Below are 21,515 nucleotides of genomic sequence, written 5' to 3' on the forward strand. Positions count from 1 at the left end.
TAGCACTCGCCATTGCCCAGAAAAGCCACTGTCGTGTGACTCCATTGGCTCAGTTACCATTATTTTCTATCTATTATTCTCACAGCAGAATGACTGACCGTGAGGCAGTAGGAATTGTCGGTGTGGGGTTTGGGAGAGCAGGGGGTGACTTTAGGTGAGGGACAGGACCTGAGCCTGTAATCTGAGCCAGGCAGGGGGTGGGGGGAGTCGACACCTTTGCTGGGAAGCTGGACAAAGGGAGAGGGGGAGAGAAGGAGGGAGAGAGATCCTGCTGGAGGCGGTTTTGGTTTGAGTTTGGGGCTGGCTGGGAAGAGGCTGGGAACCTGAGTCTGGGGTCTAAGATTCTTGCCCCCCCGAGGGACGTGGCTGGGGGGTCCTGGTTGTACCTACAAGCCCTGCTTGGGACTGTGTTCCTGTTGTCTAATAAACCTTCTATTTTACTGGCTGGCTGAGAGTCCCGGTGAATCACAGGAAGTGGGGGTTGCAGGGCCCGGACTCCCCCACACTCCATAACACTGACCAAGGGTTATTTATCAACTGCAATTGGTTAATTACATAGTAAAAACACCCCAATTGGTTACTAACTTAGACTGGTTAATAATGAAATAACCCAGCATTTTAAAGTCACGTACTGCAAGGAGCATTGAATAGCTGTTTGCAGCTCGTGAGCCTCAGTCGGAGTCTCGCTGCTCTACGGTCTGGCCAGGCACTCCTGCGCTGGGGCCACAGCACTATGCATGCCAGCTATGGGTCGGGCTTGCAGAAATCCTAACACCCTTGCCTGGTCCCTGCCCCTTCCCTTCCCTGAGGCCCCACTCTCTGCTCACTCCATCCCCTGTCCCTCCCTTGCTCGCTCTCCCCCACCCTCACACATTTTCACCAGGCTGGCTCCACGTGGAATGGGCACATTACATGGCAAGTACCTGCAGCAGGAGGCAGCAGGGGCTCAGGTGCTGCAGGCAGGCAGTGGAGCTGGAGAAATGGGATGCGTCCCAGGCAGGTGCAGTGACAAATTGGGTGGGGCAGATCCCCAGATGGGCAGAGACACAGTGAGGATCCCCGGGGGGTGGGAGGCCGTAAGGATCCTTGGGAGGCAGGGCAGAACCCTGGGGGGGGGGACCCAGATCCCTGTGGGGGGCAGATTGCTGGGGTGAAGCCCCACCTCTGGGTCTGGAGAAGCAGTGCGGAAGGAGCAGGAGGCGGCAGTCGTTTAGAAGTCATCGTTTATTAGTCGTTTGGAAGCAGTTACTTTCCCTCTTTATAACATGTCCCACCCGAGCTATACCAAGTGAGTAACATGGAGAGGTGCGATTCCTTCTGGCCCACGGCTCTCAGGAACACACGGGCATCCAGGGCAAGAGGAAGGGCAGGTCCCAGCGGGGTCTCGGAGACACGGCAGGGCTGGGCTGGCGCTGGCTGCCCGTACAGTACTGCTAAGTGAGGGCGGGCGCATGGCTAATCCCATCAGCGTTAGTGACTTGGCTCTGCTGATAGTGCCAGCCCCTCCCCACGCACCGGGAGGGTCGTGTCCTCCAGCGCGAGGACAGGTCAGCCAATCAGATGGCCCTGCCGCAAAGAACTCGGGGTGAATTTAACCCACCCACGAGGCCCTACTGGCATGAGTGTCTGAGCAGGAGGCAGTCCCCTGCCTGCCTGCATGGAGCCCACGAACCCCATCCCGTGGCACCCTGCCCTGGGGCGGGCAGGCATGGATGGGGCTGACAGATACAAGGGCAGGGGCTCAAGGCTGGCTAGCTGCTAAGCAGTCCCTGGCACGTGGCACCAATGCCAGCTGGACAGAGTCTTGGGAGCAGCTGGGATGTGCTGGAGCTGGGCGTTGTTGATGGGCCATTCGCCCATGTGCTGGCGGCAGGTGGAGCCCAGCCCCTTGCTGGTCTCTTGGAAACCAGCCCCCATCTCCTCCCCGCCAGGGCCCCTGGGGAGGAGCCTTGCCCAGAGAAGCCCCCGCCCTATGGAGGCCTGCCCGGCTCTCCCCGCAGGGAGCTTTAGCACCAGTGGGATCGTTGTTTCCCGCAGTTTGTTCTGTGCTTCCCGCTGGAGAGAGGGCGGGGACCCCCGGGCCAGAGTGAAGGGGGCGTCAGGGGCCACGGAGTTCCCTCCGGGGGGCCAGCGGGGGGAGCGGGGGAGGGAGGCGGGATCACTGCTTTACTCAGGGTTTACATTCTAGACCATGCAGTAGCACCAGAGTTCATGAGGTTAATGGTAGCAGCCTGGCTGGGTTACTTCCGCTTCCTGCCACAGTACTTCCCTTGCGCGCAGCCCAGGCCACCTGGCAGGGGACAAAGGAGGTGTCAGTCCCAGCACTCCGAGCCCCTGGGCTCCCCCCGGGCAGAGGCATGGCATGTGCTCCGCGAGGCTGCCACCAGCAGGCCCCCTGCTGCCAGCTGGGGCCCAGGCCAGGCACAACGCTGCAGGGGGCCCAGGCTGATGCATGTGCTGCTGTGTGAGGCAGCGAACGTGAGGCCGGGGCAGGCAGCAACACGCTATGAATGAAGGGCTTGTCACTGGGCCAATGCCGCCTTGTGGGCACAGCTGCAATGGGGGGAGACAAAGGCTGCTCCCAATGTGGGAGTGGCCTGGCTGCGCCCTGGCAGTGGGGCAGGCTGAACCAAGCGCCAAGGCTATGGCCAGGTGGGCACAGCAGCCGAGCCTGAGCATGGGCACCTCGGCTGGCACCTGGAGTGGCCAGTGCAGCAGAACCAGGCTGCACGAAGTGACGAGGCCGGGGGAACCCAGGATGAGGAGTCACGAGGCTTCTTCCTTCCAAGCGCAAACGGGCAGTGGGGCTTTCCCATCCTGCTCCCCCAGTGTGTGCCTTGCCCTGTCTGGCACAGTCCCTGTGCAGGGCACCTACCTATGTATCCCAGGGCTCCCAGGGCCCCACCATAGGTCTTGAGAGGTTTTCCTGTGGAGAGGCAGAGAAAACAACCCATCAGCACAGACCCAAGGAGTGCGCAGCCCATCCGTGGGCAGCAGGGAGGATGGGCCACCGGTTCCCCGCTCTCCGAGCCAGTCACAGTCCCTGGGAGTCTGAGGAGGGGCAGTGGGCCTCATGGGCCCCCTCTCCCCAGCACCTCTCACAAGGGGCACTTTGTGGGAGCAGCAGGGGCTGTTGGCAGCTCATCCAGGATGCCAGTTCCCAAAGGCAGCAGAGAGCGGCTCCCCGCCCCGAAGCCACCGACCCCTATCGACCAGCAGAGCAGTGACGCGGCACAGCAAAGTGATCGACCCCCTTTGCCCCAGGGCCTGGCTGCAGCTGCAATGCACAGAGAGATGCCCGCCCCCGCTGTGTGCACCAGGCTGGCTGCAGGGCCCGCCTCACAGGCAAGCTAAGGCAGGGTTCCTGGCTGCAGAGGGCACCCTTGCTCAGGTGGGAGAAGGCGGCAGGTAGGGGAGCCCAGCACTGGAGCCTGGCTTGCCCACTGGAAGTGCTGTGTGCTAGTGATGGGCCCACTGCCTCCACAAAGCAGAGGAGTCTGGGCCTGCCGGAGCCACCCCACCTGACTGCTGTGGGGCTGCTGCTGAGGAGGGCGGATTTGGGAGCTAAGGCACTGCATGGGCACTCAGGAGATGAGGACTCCCTTCCCTGGCACTGCCACCCAGGGCAATTCACTCTGGGCCTGGGTTTCCAATGGGTGCACGTGGCCCTTGGGGAATCTGGCCCCATGGCTGCGGAGCGCTGGGGAATCCAGGCTTTGGGAAGGGGCTGCAGGGTCCCCATGTATAACGCAAGCAGAGGCCCAGCCTGTGGGCTTGGCTACACTAGAAATTTCAAAGCGCTGCAGCGGCAGCGCTTTGAAGTGTGTGTAGTCAGAGCGGCAGCGCTGGGAGAGAGCTCTCCCAGCGCTGCACGTAAACCACATCCCTTACGGGTGTAGCGTGCAGCTCCCAGCGCTGCCACCCTGATTACACTGACACTTTACAGCGCTGTATCTTGCAGCGCTACGGGGGGGGGGGTTCACACCCCTGAGCACAAAAGTTGCGGTGCTGTCAAGTGCCAATATAGCCAAGGCCTGTGTCTGCTGGTTTGGGCTGCATGCTCCTGGGGCAGGGCCAGGCTGGCGCGGGGACCTGTCTCAGGTCCATGTCCCAGGGCCCAGATACTGTACCTAAGGAATCTGCTCTTACCCCATCCCCCATTACCCTGGGGCAGCCCCGGAGAAGGTGAGACCTGAGCAGAAACCACTGTGCTGCAATGAGCCCTCAGGGAGAGTGAATGGCTCTGCGCTCACAGGCCGCACGCCCATCCCAGGCACTCTGGCGGCTGCCTGGTATCGTCCTCGGGAGCTGGGAGAACTGCCCCAGCTAAGGGCTGAAGATAGGAGGCTCTGGGTCCCTCCAGCCACACTGGGCTTCCCCAGGGAGAGGGGCTGGTTCTCCGGGCATCAGGGAGTCCTGCCTAGCCCAGCCCTGCCTGGCACGGGCACCCACTCACCACCGTATCCCAGCTGGCCAGCGAGTCCACCTGGAAGAAAGCAGAGTCCTCAGTGCCAGCCCTGTCGGTACCTCACCCCCTCCTTCAGGCACCGCTGTGCTGAACTGGGGCCTCTCGCAGGGGACCTCACACCACCCCCCGAGGGCTGCCCCAGCCCCACGGGCTCAGTAAGCCTCCCAGGCAGACCGAGTGTATACGGCATGGACCAGGAGTCAGCCAGCGGGCACAGTCCCCTGGGCCTAGGCCCCAGTCCTAGGCCCATCCCCCTGGGCACAGGCCCCCCTCCTGGGCCCCAGCCATTGGACACAGCCCCCTGGGCACGGGCCCTGCCCGGCAATGTTGGCCTGGCCACAGCACAATGCAGCGGAGCTATGCTGGGACCCCAGGTGTGGCCAAGAGGCCCATGCAGGGGGATGGGGCCCTAGCCCGGGTTCAGGCCCGACTGCTAGGAGACAGGAACTGAGCTGACAAATATACCTGGGTAAATGGGAGACAAACCGAAGCCAGGAACTCCAGCCCCTAGAACAGAAAGAGAGCGTGTGAAGCTGGGGCGAGCCACTGGCCTGGCTTGCGGAGGGTTGTGCCATGCACCCCACAGCATACTCTGGGCCTGCAGGTCACAGTAACACGCTTCCCCTGGTGGGGGCTGCCTGGCAGCGCCAGAGGCTGTGCCACAGGAGACCCAGAGCATGGACTGGCACCACCTTGGGCCGCAGCTCCCCTGGCCCCACGCTGGGCAGGAAGATGAGACCCCAGGCTCCAGTCCTCGTCTGATCACAGCAATGGCTGTGAATGCCTGGCCCCATCCCCACAGGGCACCCAGGGCCAGGACATCTGGCTGTATGGGGCCCCGCTGGCTCCTGTGCCCTAGAAAGCCCTCCCAGGCCATGGCTGGCTGAAGAGCAGTTTGGTTCCCTGGTGTCCAGGGCACATTGCCCATAGGTCCTGGCAGCTTGTCCAGGGCACTAGCCTGCCTGGTGTCATGGAGTCACTGGGCGATGCTCTGGAACTACTCCATAGGAAGCCAGTCAGGACTCTGGGGAGCCTCCTCTCTCCGAGCGCACTGTCTCCAGGGCAAGAAGCTTACACAGCTTCCACCTTCCTGAGTCTGACCTCAGAGCATTCAGTATCCCCTTCCACACCGTGTGCTTCCCACAGCGAGTCCGCACAGGCGAGGCTCCTGGGGAAGCCAGTGGGCCGTGCACCCCACTCCGCAGTCAGATGTGACTCTCAGCCAGCCAGTAAGACAGAAGGTTTATTAGATGACAGGAACATGGACTAAAACAGAGCTTGTAGGTACAGAGAACCGGACCCCTCAGTCAGGTCCATCTTGGGGCCAGGGAGGCCAGAGCCCCATCTGGCCCCCCTCCATTTCCCCAGCCAGCTCCAAACTGAAATTCTCCAGCCCCTGCTCTGGCCTTTGTCTCTTTTCTGGGCCAGGAGGCCACCTGATCTCTTTGTTCTCCAACACCTTCAGTTGGCACCTTTGGAGGGGAGGGCCCAGGCCATCAGTTGCCAGGAGACAGGGTGTCGGCCATTCTCTGTGCAGACACCATCACACTGGCCCTCTAAGGCTCTGCAACAATCACACACCCTTATCCCATCACCTAGATACTTAAGAACTGCATAGGGGAAACTGAGGCACCCATGAAGCATTCAGAGAAAACATTATAGACATTCCCACTTCGTCACACCTGGGTTCACTCCTCCTGCCAGAACAGCACAGTCCAGCTTCTCCAGCACCCTGCCTGGGGAGCAGCTAAAGAGCAGGGCCATGCCGAAGGCAGCACTGGCACCAGCATCCCACCCCAGGGAGGCTAAGACATTTCCTAGGCAATGCCCGGCATAGCTGCAGGCGGGCACAGCATGAGACCCCCCCAGCCCCATTCACTCACCTGGCTGCAGGCCCCCAACACCGAACCCTACAACAGCAAACACAGTCAGTCACTAACTGACAGCAGCGCCAGTGTCACAACATCCCTGCCACCTCGCCCCACAGCAGCCCTGCTGGGAGAGGCTGGACTGGCATAGTCAGAAGCCCCCTCCCCCCCCAGCCAGCACGCCTGCCCCACTCCCCGCAGCACCCTGTGCTGGGAGAGCCTGGGCTGGGGTAGCGGGGAGGCCCCCCGCAGCCAGTGCTCCTGCCCCTCTCCCCATAGCACCCTGTGTTGGGAGTGGCTGGGCTGGGGTAGCGGGGAGGCCCCCCCGCAGCCAGTGCTTCTGCCTCACTGCCCCAGGCACCCTGTGCTGGGAGGGCTGGATGGGGTCAGCGGGGAGGCCCCCACAAGCCAGTGGTCCTGCCCCACTCCCCGCGCAGCACCCTGTGCTGGGAGTGCTGGGCTGGGGTAGCGGGGAGTCCCCCGCAGCCAGCGCTCCTGCCCCTCTCCCATAGCACCCTGTGCTGGTGGAGTGCGCTGGCTGGGTAGCGGGGGCCCCCCGCAGCCAGCGCTCTCTGCTCGTCTCCCCATAGCCCCTGTCCTGGGAGTGGCTGGGCTGGGGTTGTGGGAGGCCCCCGCAGCAGCGCTCCTGCCCTCTCCCCATAGCACCCTGTGCTGGGAATGGCTGGGTTGGGGTAGCGTGCGAGGCCCCCACAGCAGCGCCTCCTGCTCCACTGCCGCAGCCCCGGTGCTGAGTGGTCTGTGCTGGGGTGACGGGGAGGCCCCCGGCAGCAGCGTTCCCTGCCCCCACCACCGTAGCACTGTGCTGGAGTGCTGGCTGGGGTAGTGGGAGGCCCCCACAGCCAAAGCTCGCCCACTCCCCGTAGCGCCCTGTGCTGGGAGAAGGCTGGGCTGGGGTAGTGGGAGGCCCCCCGCAGCCAGGCGCTCCTTGCCCCACTCCCTGCAGCACCCTGTGCTGGGAGAGGCTGGGCTGGGGTAGTTGGAGGCCCCCACCCAGCCACGCTCCTGCCCTGTTTCTTACACTGACGGCCTGATGAGGAAGCCCTAAGTCTAGAGATGGCTGCTCTCGGTGTCCCCCTGCGCAGCGGCAAGGCACAGCTGCTGATCAGCTGAGGCCAAGGGCTTTGGGGACTGGCAGAGGAACTGGCCACTGGGCAACTGCTGCTGGTGCAGCTGGTGCCGCTCCAGTGAGGTTTCATTCCCACAGGCCCAGGTCCCTCTCCCCAGGACCCTCCTCCCCGGGCTCCTCTGCACCAAGAGATGCCACGTTGAAACAGGCTCCTCACAGGACTAGCGCCACATTTGAGATGGGGGTCAGCCTAAGCAGCCGGGGGCTTCCTGCAGTCCAGCCACAGCCCAGCTGGGCACAGAGAGAACGTGTCCCTCCTCTAATTACGCTCCCTCGGCTGGGCTTGTCCCCTCCTGTGTCCACGCTTCAAGCCAGCTGCACAAGGGAGGGCGTGTGCTGGGGGCATGACTCGTGCCTGGGCTGCACCAGCATGGCACCATGCCCGGGTACTGAGGTGGATGAGCCAGGGAGAGGTGGCTGCTCGGCGGCCCATACCATACACCTCAGCTCTGATGGAGGAAGCTGGCCTGAACAGCCAGGTGGGCAACCAGGACTGGACCCCCAGGATCCAATGGACAGAGCCAGAATACAAAGCAGCATGACAAAGGCAGGGCGGGCTCCGCCCCAGACTGCACATGAGGCCCAGTGACCCAAATCCCAAGTTTGACAAAATTCCCCCCCAGAGGGCCTTAAGTGCAGGCAGCCCAGATCAAGTGCCGCCCGATGGCTGGTGAGAGGCGCTGTGCCTGGTGTGAGCTGATAGCTGGGCCGAGGAAACCCAGGTCCTCGTTTATATTGCCGTGGCTGCAGACGTGGCTGTGACGTTATTGATATAAACGACCCATATAGAACATGGGTTGCAACCAAGGTTCGTAAGTGGCATCAAATCCTATGTAAAGGGGTCATATAATTCTAAGAACAGTTTACGGGTTACTGGTTATATGTTATGCTGTCTGGAGTTCTGTATCATTTCTGTAGTTTGAAGTTATGAATAGGCTGTGTATTGTCTGTATTTACAAACTTGTTCTGTGTTACTGGAAAAAGTACCAGACAGGCTGGTGTCAAGCTCTGCTTTAGCCTGCTTGTGGCCATTAAGGACCATCAACTAACACAATGACACCATTGAGAGAAGGCGGAACGCCCTGCTGAACTCACTGGAGTGAGCAGATAACCTGGCCCATGTGACTGCAAACTCCATTTTGCTAGTAACATTTCCACAGTAAGGAACAAAGGATGTCCTTCCACTCTGAAAGCTATATAAGGCTGGAAGCCTGATCTCCGTTTTGTCTTCAATACTGCTTTCTTTATCCGTCTGGATGGGACTTTTGCTACAAATCTGAACTCTGGCACAAAGGACTGAGACCCATCCCGCGGGGGATGTTCTCCAGAGACTGGATTAAACCTGCCAGTGATACTTCATTACCCTGCTACAAGCCTCGAACTAAGGACTTTGCCATACTCGTGTGTAATGATTCCATTTAACCAATCTAAGCTCTCACTCTATTCTTTTTCCTTTTTCATGAATAAACCTTAGATTTTAAGATTCAAAGGATTGGCAACAGCGTGATTTGTGGGTAAGATCTGAGGGTGTACTTAACTGGACACCTGCAGGCAAAGGGCTACGAGGTTAACACGACGCCCTGATCGTCGGGGTGCTAGGCAGCCTGGGACCCCTGTAATGAACGTGTACTTAGTGGCCTGTGGGTTGGGCCGTCGCTATTGTCGCGACTCATGAACGTTTGATGGTCTCGGACACTATCAGTGGTCCAGGGACATCTACACCAACCATCACCGCCACCGCCAGTGACTAGAGTGAGCCGATGTGGCTCCAACGCACCAGCCACGGGGGGAGAGGGAAACCCTAACAACCCCCCTACTAACCTACCATCCCCTGAGTCCTGAACCCACCGATCTGGATTTCCACCTCGTGAGGGTCACCCTGTCCCCATGACCCGGCCCTGCTTAGCTCTAATCATGACTATGTGTAACCAGTTAAGATGAGCGATGTACCCTCATGCTCCCTACTATACTTACCCCACCCACCGTTACACCGCACTGGGGCATTACAGGACTGTATGTAGCTTATATTGCTAACGCCATAACAAATACCACTCCCCCATACTCTGTGTGTGTTGCCCCCATGACTAATGACTGACATGCCAAACTCGTGGATCATCCTTATTTAAATATTCTCTAATAAACATATGAATTAACCTGGGTATGGGCTTGGTCTTTGGGATCGAGAGAACCTTTTCTTTACTGGGGTGTTTGGTTTTCATAACTATCATCCCAGGACGTGTGGGACTGGTGGTGTACTGGGAGACTGGAGTGTCTAAGGAAAATTGCTTGTGTGCTTGCGTTAGCCAGAGGGTGCAAACACGAAGTCTGTTGTCTGGCTGAGTTTGTGCTTAGAGGTGACAAAACCCCAGCCTTGGCTGTGACTGCCACCTGTTTGAGGCAATTGGTCCTGATTTTGCACTCTCAGTTGGGTCCCGCCAGAACCACATTCGTCACAGTGCATAGCTGCCTACCTTTGTGTGATGTAGAAGGGGAAAGCACAGGGCAAATACAGGACAAGACTGTATTTTCATGGCCATTTAGGACGCGCACCATTTTTCTGAGCACACCTGGATTTCTCTCTCAATGAACATTTCAACTGCCTGCCCTCAGGTGTCCCAGTGCAGTCACCACCTGCGTCAACGAACGTTCCAGTGGCCAAGGGTGGCCTCAACTACGGCGACAGGTGCCCGGCCCAGAACTGCAGGCAAAGGGCTCCGAGTAACTCCCCAAGACGCTACACCTGCATCTCTCACCAGCGAAGCCTGCCCTACAGCACCCCTCTGCTCGGAGCCAGGCGCTCCCTACAGCCAGCGCTCCCCCTGCCCTGTATGTGTTTCCTGCGGGAGAGCTGAACTCAGTGGGCTGGGCAAGTTAATGCTTGAGAGGTTTGCCACTAGCTGCGTGATACCAGAAACACTGGGCACAGAAAGGTGGGAAATTCACACCCTCAGCATTCGCAAACCTAGCATCCCCCGCGGGTGACGGGGGGGGTGGGGAAGGCCCCAAGTGGGCAACAACCTTTGGCTCATGGATTCCATTGACAGTATGGGGGCCAAGGTGCGAGAGCTCTGATGGATGGGGCCTCAGGGCGGCAGTGGAGCTCATGGCTGAGATGCTAGAAAGGAACTCCCTTCATTGCCGACGGTTGGGGCTGCTGGATGGGGACCAAGGGGCAGCGGGGCGGGGCCCCCTTCCCTTGGGACCAAGGGCGGGTGACATTCCCCAGGACTGGCATCCTGACTCTCGGCACTCCGTAGCCATGCAAACCTGCATCTGGGGGAGAACCATCCCTTGCTAACTCCCTGCCTCCTAGCAGGGGCCACCCAAGCCCCTGAGGCCAGGAGCTCTACAGGAACTGACCCAGGCAACCTTCCTCCCCCACAGGGCCAGGCATGGAGCAGGACAGGGTGCTCTTGGGTAGTTGTGCAGGAGAAAGCCCTGGGACAGTATTAAGCTGTGGCACCACGCAGACTCACATGTACGCATGCACACCCCCAGGTATACACGCACATGTGTACAGATGCACACGCTCAGGACACACATGCGCGTGCAGGGCTGTTCCATGCTAACCGAAGCACTGCACCAAAGGCCTGGAGAGATGTGTGCAGTCTGGCTGCTCTGGGTGGAAACACGGGCACAACACTGCGCCATCGTGGGAGGAACCAGCGCTACGGCCGCTAGTGCTGGCTGACCCCCCGCAAGCCCAGCTCCCAGTGCTGTGGGCCTGCCAAGCAAAGCTCCATCAGTCACTGCCAGTCAGATGCTTTGAATGATGACAGGGGATGGATCACTTAGTAATATGGCCCTGCTCTGTTCATTCCTTTTTGAAGCACGTGATTGGCTGCTGTCGGAAGACAGGATATATGGAGCTAGGATGGATCTTTGGTCTGACCTTAGGCGTTCTCACGTTATGTCCGCCCTGTTCCCTCAATAGAATAGGGGTGTGGAACAGCGCAGGAAGAGTGGCTATGGGGAAGCTGCTTTGCTGGATCCGCCTAGGCTCTGGGAGGCCCTAGGCTCCCTAGAGGGCATGCAGGGAGGAGAGGGCAGAGACAGGGTCCCCAGGATGGGTGTTGGCGGCTCTGACGGAAGTCGGTGTCAGTCTGGGAGGAGACAGGTGCTGGCTTGGGTGTCTGCGCTGAGCGACATGACACTACCGTCAAGCCTCCCGCCAGAGGCGCAGAGGGAAGAGTGGCAGGATGGGCCACAGTTGATGGAGGGCAGAGAAGAGCATTGGCTGGCACAAGGTGGGGAGGTGCCTACCGTACTTTGGAGGCTTGCGCCTGCTGCACGCCCAGCTGGGGATCCTTGGCAGGGTGAGAAAGAGCATTGCAGTTTAGAGTAGGAGCCACTGGCGCCCGCGTGCCCCCCCCTTGCCAACCCGCTTACTTGGCTTTCAAGGGACAGATGGCGCTATGGGTGACTGTTCTGCCCTTCACAATGCAGAGCCACCTGCTACTGCTCACAGCGGGCCCAACCCTCCTGGTGCTTCGAATGACAGCGCTGCCGCCAGTGCCAGGAGAATAGCCCGAGGGGATCCGCATTGTGCTGTGGGAGGAGTCTGTGGGAACCTAGCCCACTGAGTGACAGGATATGCACTTACTGCTCCAGGTATAATGCCCGAACTGGCACTCTTCCGCACCGGGCACAAAGATTGGCACCCCGGCAGCCTCCGGCGTTACGACTGGCAGCCCGGCAGCCACCGCGTTACGACTGCATCCTGCCGGCCCCAGGCAGCTAAGCCTGGCACCCCGCCGACTCCAGGTGCGACGACAGCACCTGTGGAGAGAGGGATGGGGTTAAGGCCAGAAGTGCAGGTGGGTGGAAGGTGACACGAGGTGCCCGTATGGGCTCAGTGTGAGCTTCTGGGCGTAGCCCTTTGCATTCCTCGCACTCACCCGCATGGGGATGGGGGGTGGTGATGGGCAAGCCAGGTGGAGGCTGGAAGGAAAGGGGGAGGGTCCAGGGCTGGAAGGGGAGGCTGGAGAGAAGGGGGAAGGTCAGGGCGGAGCAGGAGGGCTTAGAGGGAAGGGGAGGGTTGGGGCTGGAGTGGGAGGGCTGATGGGACGGGTGAATTAAAGACTAGTAGGAGGTAGGGTGGGAGGGAGGGGAGGTTGGGGCTGGCCTTAACGCCCAATGGCGAACTTCAAGTGCGCGAACGCTGTCCGCGTAATATTCGTGATACACTGAATGGGAGTGTGCTGGGAAGGGAGGTGGCTGTGGAGGGGAACAGGAGGTCGGGCTGAGGGGAGGCCTTATTCAGTGTAGACTGAAGGGTGGAAGCCCACTCACGTACTTGGCTGCTTTTGGCAGCTGCCTTAGCTGCTGCGGGACTGACCTGGGAAAGAGTGGGCGAGAGGCAAGGTTGATCAGGTCCTTGTCCTGGTGAACAGCCCGGCTCATCCACACTCTCTCCTCTGCCCAGCCAGGCACCACGGGCAGCACTGCCCCTAGCCCAGCTCTGCCTCTTGCTGAACCCTCCTGCTCTTCCCCTTACCCAGTGCAGCCTCCCTCTCCACCCGTGTCTGCACCGGCATCGAGGGACCCAGCCTGCTCTCAGGGGCACAGCAGGCCTGTGTCTGTCTGATCCATCCCTGCGCAGCCTCCAGCTCACAGTTGGCACCAGCACCTCCCCTCGCGGGACAGCAAGCCTGGTGTCTGTCTGGATCCATCCCTGCGCAGGCCTGTGACGATATGACGACTGGGACTGTTCTTAATATGCTCTGAATACTGTGTTGGTCCTAGGCAGTCTTAAGTATCTAGGTGGTCGGATAAGGGGTGTGTGATTGCCTGCAGAGCAAAGGCCATTGCCCTAAATGCCTGGCACTCGTCTCCTAGCAACTGATGGCCTGGCCCTCCTCGGCAAAGGTGCCAACTGAAGGTGTTGGAGGACAAAGGGATCAGGTGCCTCCTGCCGGGAAGGGCTGACAAGAGAGGAGGGCTGGAGGGGTGGTTAGTCTGGAGCTTGCTGGGGACAAGGAGTGAAGGCAGACCTAGGGGTCTGCTCACTGCCCACAGAAGACCCGGCCGAGGGGTCTGTTCGCTGATCTACAAGCTTGTTTAGCACTCTGGTTCCTGTCATTCGATAAACCTCTGTTTTGCTGGCCTAAGAAGTCACGTCCTGACTGTAAAAGTGGGGCGTCAGGACCCTGTGCTTCCCGGACCTCGCTGGGGCGGGCTCGCTGTGATAGCGCACGGAGGGGCACAGAGGATGCTGAATGCTCCCAAGGAGAGTCCCAGGAGGTGTAAGACATGTGAGCTACTTGCACCTGAACCAAGTCTCTCCAAGGGAGGGAAGCTCCCAAAGTCTGACTGGCTTAGTGGGAGCGTTCAGAGCATCGCCTGGGGACTCCGTGAACAGGCTCAGCTCAATGTTGGCACCAGCACCTCCCCCTCGGCGGCACAGCAGCCTGTGTCTGATCTTGATTCCATCCTGTGCAACTCAGGCTAACATTGGTGTGCACCAAGCGCTGCCGCTGCCCAGGGAGCTTGGGCCAGCGGGGAGTCAATGGCTCTGGCCTGGGGGGGGGCTGGGAGGACGCTGAGCCTCTGGGCTGCTCAGACACCAGCACCGCTGGACTGCTGCCTGCTGTGACACAGCCACCCACTCCACTACCTCCATTTGATTACGGCCAGGTCCCAAGCCCATGCCCAGAACCCGCAGTCAGCATGAGCAGTGCAGAGCTGGGAGCTGCTATCCAGATCCCAGTTGAGAGTGGGAGATGGAAGGACTCCACCTAGACAGTGAGGGGCAGGAGTTGTTCATGCGGAGGGTCACCAGAGATTGACCCAGCAGGGGCAGGGGTGCACTCAGTCACATACTGTCCAACCCTATCGTAGGTTACAGGGAGTCCACACACTCATCGCTACTGGAACAGAATGAGATGGTCTCCAACTCTGCCAGCACCTGGATTGCCTCCGATTCCCCGGGCTCCAAGCCCACTACACCACGGGCACCAAGGCCTCCGATCTCCAACCAGGCACAGGCCTCCAAACGCCCAGCTCCTGCAGGAAAGTTAGATATGTTGAAAGAGCCATGGTCTGGGGAATGCAGGGTCTATAAAGGTATGGAAGATGCACAAGCCTGAGGTAGTAGAAAGTGTGGGGCCTTCAAATAGTGCAGGTTGGATTGTAACGGAGAAGCGGTGCATCAGATTGCAAAACAGTGGGTGCAGTATATAACTGAATAAAGAGAGAAGAGATCTGTATGGAGGTGGACGGATATGGAGTGGGTCTGTTTGGGGAACAGTTGGATGGATAGTGGAAATGAGTCTGGGGAGTGGTGGAGGATAGTGGAATGGGTCTGTTTGGGGATCGGGTGATTGATAGTGGATGGGTCTGTTTGGGATGGGTGGATGGATATGTGGATGGGTCTGTTGGGATCGGTGGAATGGATTAGTGGATGGTCTGTTTGGGGAAGATGGACGTATGGAGTCTGTTTGGATGAGGATGTGTCCATGGGATCTGTTTGGGAGTGGTGAGAGGATAGTGATGGGGTCTGTTTGGGAGTGGGATGGGATGATGGTTTATGATGGAGTATGGTCCTGTTTGGGCCCCACTCCCCGTAGCACCCTGTGCTGGGAGTGGCTGGGCTGGGGTAGTGGGAGGCCCCCCACAGCCAAAGCTCCTGCCCCACTCCCCGTAGCGCCCTGTGCTGGGAGAGGCTGGGCTGGGGTAGTGGGAGGCCCCCCGCAGCCAGCGCTCCTGCCCCACTCCCTGCAGCACCCTGTGCTGGGAGAGGCTGGGCTGGGGTAGTGGGAGGCCCCCCCCAGCCAGCGCTCCTGCCCTGTTTCTTACACTGACGCCTGATGGGAAGCCCTAAGTCTAGAGATGCTGCTCCTGGTGTCCCCCCTGCTGCAAGCGGCAAGGCACAGCTGGCTGATCAGCTGAGGCCAAGGGCTTTGGGGACTGGGCAGAGGAACTGGGCACTGGCAACTGCTGCTGGTGTCAGCTGGTGCCGCTCCAGTGAGGTTCATCCCACAGGCCCAGGTCCCTCTCCCCAGGACCCTCCCTCCCCCGGGCTCCTCTGCACCAAGAGATGCCAGCGTCTGGAAACAGGCTCCTCACAGGACTGCGCCACATTGAGATGGGGGGGTCAGCCTAAGCAGCCGGGGGCTCCCTGCAGTCCAGCCACAGCCCAGCTGGGCACAGAGAGAACGTTTCCCTCATCTAATTACAGCTCCCCTCGGCTGGGCTGCCCCTCCTGTGTCCACGCTTCACAGCCAGCTGCACAGGGGAGGGCGTGTGCTGGGGAGGCTCGTGCCTGGCTGCACCAGCATGGCCACCATGCCCGGGTACTGAGGGGATGAGCAGGGAGAGGTGGCTGCTCGGGGCCCATACCATCACCCTGCAGCCTCTGATGGGGAAAGCTGCCTGGACCAGCCAGGTGGGCAACCAGGGACTGGGACCCCCAGATCCATGGACAGAGCCAGAATACAAAGCAGCATGACAAGGCAGGGCTGGGCTCACAGCCCCCAGACTGACATGAGGCCCAGTGACAATCCCCAGTGACAATCCCCCCAGAGGGCCTTAAGTGCAGGCAGCCCAGATCAAGCTGCGCCCCATGGCCTGGTGAGAGGCGCTGGCCTGGTGTGAGCTGATAGCTGGGCCAGGGAGAACCCAGGTCCTCGTTTATTGCCGTGGCTGCAGACGTGGCTGTGACGTTATTGATATAAACTGGACCCATATAGAACATGGGTTGCAACCAAGGTTCTGTAGTGGCACCAAATCCTATGTAAAGGGGGTCATATAAGGTGTCTAAGACCAGGTTACGGGTTACTGGTTATGATTATGCTGTCTGTATGTCTGTATCATTTTTGTAGTTGAAGTTATGAATATTGGCTGTATACTGTCTGTATTTCAAACTTGTGCTGTGTTACTGGGAAAGATCCCAGAGAAGTTGGCGTCAGCTCAGCTTAGCCTGCTTGATGGCCCATTAAGGACCATTAGCTACACAATTGACCCATTGAGAGGAGGCGGATACGCCTTGTGACTCAGCAGGGTGTGCAGAAACTGGCCCATGTGACTGCAGACTCCATTTTGCTGTAACTTTCCACAGTAGGAACAAAGAAGTGTCCTTACACCTGGAAAAGCCTATATAAGGCGGAGGCCTCATCTCCATTTTGTCTTCAATCCTGCTTCTTACCTCTGGAGGGACTTTGCTACAAACTGAAGCTCTGCACAAAGGACTGAAGGACCCATCCCAGCCGGGGATGTTCTCCAGAGACTTGATTTGAACCTGCAGTTTACTCCATCACTGCTACAAGCCTGAACTAAGAACTTTGCCATTACTGTATGTAATTGATTCCATTTAACCAATTCTAGCTCTCATCTCTATCTTTTTCCTTTTATGAATAAACCTTTAGATTTTAGATTCTAAAGGATTGGCAACAGCGTGATTTGTGGGTAAGATCTGATGTGTATATTGACCTGGGTCTGGGGCTTGGTCCTTTGGGATTGAGAGAACCTTTTTCTTTTACTGGGGTGTTGGTTTTCATAACCATTCATCCCCAGGACGTGTGGGACTGGTGGTGATACTGGGAGACTGGAGTGTCTAAGGAAATTGCTTGTGTGACTTGTGGTTAGCCAGTGGGGTGAGACCAAAGTCATCTTTGTCTGGCTGGTTTGGTTTGCCTTAGAGGTGGAAAAACCCCAGCCTTGGGCTGTGACTGCCCTGTTTGAGCAATTGGTCCTGATTTGGCACTCTCAGTTGGGTCCCGCCAGAACCACATCGTCACAGTGGCATAGGCTGCCTACCTTTGTTGGATGGTAGTAAGGGGAAAGCACACGGGAAATACAGGACAAGACTGTATTTCATGGGCCATTTTAGGGACACACCATTTTTCTGAGCACCACCTGGATTTCTCTCTCAACTGAACATTTCTACTGCCTTGCCCTCAGGTGTCCAGTGCAGTCACCACCTGCGTCAACGTAACGTTCCAGTGGCCAAGGGATGGCCCTCAAACTACGGGACAGGTGCCCGGCCCAGAACCTGCAGGGCAAAGGCTCCCCGAGTAACTCCCCAGAGACGCTAACACTGCACTCTCACCAGCGAGCCTGCCCCTACAGCACCCCCTGCTCGGAGCCAGGCGCTCCCTACAGCCAGCGCTCCTGCCCTGCTCCCTGTAGTGTTTCCTGCTGGGAGAGGCTGAACTCAGTGGGGCTGGGCAAGTTACATGGCTTGAGAGGTTTGCCACTAGCCTGTGGATACAGAAACACTGTGGCACAGAACAGGTGGGAAATTCACACCCTCAGCATTCAGCAAACCTTAGCATCCCCCCGCTGGGTGACGGGGGGGGTGGGGAAGGCCCCAAGTGGGCACAAGCCTTTGGCTCATGGATCCATGACAGTATGGGGGGCCCAAGGTGCTGAGAGCTCGATGGATGGGGGCCCTCAGGGCGGCAGTGGAGTCTCCTGGCTCTGAGATGCTAAGAAAGGAACATCCCTTCATTGCCACGGTTTGGGGGCTGCTTTGGATGGGACCAAGGGGCAGCGGGGCCGGGGCCCCCTTCCCTTGGGACCAAGGCGGGTGACATTCCCCAGGACTGGCATCCTGCTCCGGCACTCCGTAGCCATGCAACCTGCCATCTGGGGGAGACCATCCCTTGCTACTCCCTGCTCCTAGCAGGGGCCACCCAGCCCTGAGGCCAGGAGCTCTAGGAACTGACCCAGCAACCTCCTCCCCACAGGGCCAGGCATGGAGCAGGACAGGTGCTCTGGGTAGTGTGCATGAGAAGGCCCTGGGACATTGATGTGAAGCTGTGCACCACGCAGACTCACATGTACGCATGCACACCCCCAGGTATACACGCACATGTGTACAGCATGCACACGCTCAGCACACATGCGCGTGCAGGGCTGTCCATGCTAACCGAAGCACTGCACCAGGCCCTGGAGAGATGTGTGCAGGTCTGGCTGCTCTGGGGGGAACACGGGCACACACTGCCATGTGGGGAGGAACCAGGCCCTACGAGCCTCTAGTGCTGGCTGACCCCCCGCAGCCCAGCTCCAGTGCTGTGGCCTGCCAAGCAAAGGCTCCATCAGTCACTGGCCAGTCCAGATGCTTTGAATGGATGACAGGGGATGGATCACTTAGTAAATTGCCCTGCTCTGTTCATTCCCTTTGAAGCACGTGGCATTGGCTGCTGTCGGAAGACAGGATATTGAGCTAGATGGATCTTTGGTCTGACCCTCTATGGCCGTTCTCACGTTATGTCCGCCCTGTTCCCCTCAATAGAAGAGGGGTGTGGAACAGCGCAGGAGCAGTGGCTATGGGGAAGCTGCCTTTGCTGGATCCAGCCTAGGCTCTGGAGGCCCTAGCTCCCTAGAGGGGCAGTGCAGGGCAGGAGAGGGGCAGAGACAGGGTCCCCAGGATGGATGTTGGCGGCTCTGACCGGAAGTCGCTGTCAGTCTGGAGAGACAGGTGGCTGGCTCTGGGTGTCTGCGCTGAGCGACAGGACAGCTCCTCAGCCCTCCCGCCAGAGGGCAGAGGGGAAGAGTGGGCAGGATGGGCCACAGTTGATGGAGGGCAGAGAAGAGCCATTGGCTGGGCCAAGGTGGGGAGGTGCCTACCGTACTTTGGAGGCTTGGCGCCTGGCTGCACGCCCAGCTGGGGAATCCCTGCAGGGTGAGAAGAGCATTGCAGTTAGAGTCAGGAGCCACATGGCGCCCGGTGCCCCCCCCTTGCCAACCCGCCTTACTTGGCTTCAAGGGACAGATGGCGCATGGGTGACTGTTCTGCCCTTCACATGCAGAGCCACCTGCTACTGCTCACAGCAGGGCCCAACCCTCCTGGTGCTTCGATGACAGAGCTGCCCCAGTGCCCAGGAGATAGCCTCCGAGGGGCATCCCATTGTGCTGTGGGAGGAGTCTGTGGGAACCAGCACCACTGAGTGACAGGATATGCACTTACCTGCTCCAGGTATAATGCCCGGAACTGGCACTCTTCCTGCACCGGGCACAAAGACTGGCACCCCGGCAGCCCCCGGCGTTACGACTGGCAGCCCGGCAGCCCCCGGCGTTACGACTGGCAGCCTGCCGGCCCCAGGCACTAAGCCTGGCACCCCGCCGACTCCAGGTGCGACGCCAGCACCTGTGGAGAGGGATGGGGGTTAAGGCCAGAAGTGCAGGGTGGGGTGGAAGGGGACACGAGGTGCCCGTATGGGCTCAGTGTGAGCATTTCTGGGCGTAGCCCTTTGCATTCCTCGCACTCACTCCGCATGGGGATGGGGGGTGGTGATGGGCAGCCAGGTGGAGGGCTGGAAGGAAAGGGGGAGGGTCAGGGCTGGAAGGGGAGGGCTGGAGAGAAGGGGGAAGGTCAGGGCGGAGCAGGAGGGCTAGAGGGAAGGGGGAGGGTTGGGGCTGGAGTGGGAGGGCTGGAGGGAAGTGAGGAGGGTAGGGGGCGAGGGAGGGGAGGGTTGGGGCTGTGAAGGGGGGGCTGGAGGATAAGAGGGAGGTCGGGACTGAGGGAGGGCTTGGAGGGAACAGGAGGTCGGGCTGAGGGGGAAGGGCTGGGGGAAGCCCCACTCACAGCTACTTGGCTGCTTTGGCAGCTGCCTTTAGCTGGCTGCGGGACTGACCCTGGGAAAGAGTGGGGGCGAGAAGGCAAGGGAATCAGAGTCCTGTCCTGGTGAACAGCCCGGCTCATCCACACTCTCCTCCTCTGCCCCGAGCCAGGCACCACGGCCGGCACTGCCCTAGCCGCAGCTCTGCTCTGCTTGAACCCTCCTGCTCTTCCCCTTACCCAGTGCAGCCTCCTCTCCACCCGTGTCTGCACCGGCATCGAGGGACCGCAGCCTGCTCTCAGGGGCACAGCAGCCTGTGTCTGTCTGATCCATCCCTGGCGCAGCCTCCAGCCACAGTTGGCACCAGCACCTCCCCTCAGCGGGCACAGCAAGCCGTGGTGTCTGTCTGATCCATCCCTGCGGCAGGCCTGTGAGATATGAACGAACTGGGACTGGTTCTTAATATGCTCTGAATACTGTGTTGGTCCTAGGCAGTCTTAAGTATCTAGGTGGTGGGATAAGGGGTGTGTGATTGGCCTGCAGAGCAAAGGGCCATTGCCCTAAATGCCCTGGCACTCGTCTCCTAGCAACTGATGGCCTGGCCCTCCTCGGCAAAGGTGCCAACTGAAGGTGTTGGAGGACAAAGGATCAGGTGACCTCCTGCCCGGGAAAGGCTGACAAGAGAGGAGGGGCTGGAGGGGTGGTTAGTCTGGAGCTTGCTGGGGACAAGGAGTGAAGGCAGAAACCTAGGGGTCTGGCTCACTGCCCACCAGAAGGACCCGGCCGGAGGGGTCTGGTTCGCGATCTACAACTCTGTTTTAGACTCTGTTCCGTCATACGAATAAACCTCTGTTTTGCTGGGCTAAGAAGTCACGTCTGACTGTAAAAGTGGGGGTGCAGGACCCTGTGGCTTCCCCAGGACCCCGCTGGGGCGGGCTCGCTGTGGGAAGCGCACGGAGGGGCAGAGGATGCTGAATGCTCCAAGGAGAGTCCCAGGAGGTGAAGACATGTGAGCTTCTTGCCCTGAACAAGTCTGCTCCAAGGGAGAGGAAGCTCCCCAAAGTCCTGACTGGCTTAGTGGGGAGCAGTTCCAGAGCATCGCCTGGGGACTCCGTGACACAGGCTCAGCTCACATGTTGGCACCAGCACCTGCCCCCTCGGCGGGCACAGCAGCCTGTGTCTGTCTGATCCATCCCTGTGCAGACTCAGCTAACATGGTGGCACCAGCGCTGCCGCTGCCCAGGGAGCTGGGCCAGCGGGATCAATGGCTCTGAGCCTGGGGGGGGGCTGGGAGGACGCTGACTCTGGGCTGCTCAGACACCAGCACAGCCTGGCACTGCTGCCTGCCTGTGACACAGCCAACTCCACTACCTCCCATTTGATTACGGGCAGGTCCCAAGCCCATGCCAGAACCGCAGTCAGCAATGAGCAGCTGGCAGAGCTGGGAGCTGTATCCAGATCCCAGTCTGAGAGTGGGAGAATGGCAGGACTCCATCCCAGACAGGCAGGGGCAGGAGTTTGTTCAGCGG

General features: G+C 59.6%; 1 protein-coding gene across 8 annotated transcripts in view; it reads right to left on the reverse strand.

The window, feature by feature from the left end:
* Positions 1–1,605: 1,605 nt before the first annotated feature.
* ELN (elastin) overlaps positions 1,606–21,515 on the reverse strand; it is a 93,254-nt gene continuing 73,344 nt past the window's right edge. For all 8 annotated transcript variants that reach the window (XM_075073952.1, XM_075073953.1, XM_075073957.1 and 5 more), the window contains 7 exons: positions 19,395–19,574; positions 19,055–19,102; positions 6,352–6,378; positions 4,934–4,975; positions 4,457–4,486; positions 2,876–2,926; positions 1,606–2,290 (listed from right to left, as the gene is read on the reverse strand). In XM_075073952.1, coding sequence (XP_074930053.1) covers positions 2,241–2,290; positions 2,876–2,926; positions 4,457–4,486; positions 4,934–4,975; positions 6,352–6,378; positions 19,055–19,102; positions 19,395–19,574 — 428 coding nt within the window. In that variant the 3' untranslated portion in view covers positions 1,606–2,240. The remainder of the gene's footprint in view (positions 2,291–2,875; positions 2,927–4,456; positions 4,487–4,933; positions 4,976–6,351; positions 6,379–19,054; positions 19,103–19,394; positions 19,575–21,515) is intronic.

The sequence above is a fragment of the Chelonoidis abingdonii genome, chromosome 20, assembly GCF_003597395.2.
Source record: "Chelonoidis abingdonii isolate Lonesome George chromosome 20, CheloAbing_2.0, whole genome shotgun sequence".
Classification (NCBI taxonomy): Eukaryota; Metazoa; Chordata; order Testudines; family Testudinidae; genus Chelonoidis; species Chelonoidis abingdonii.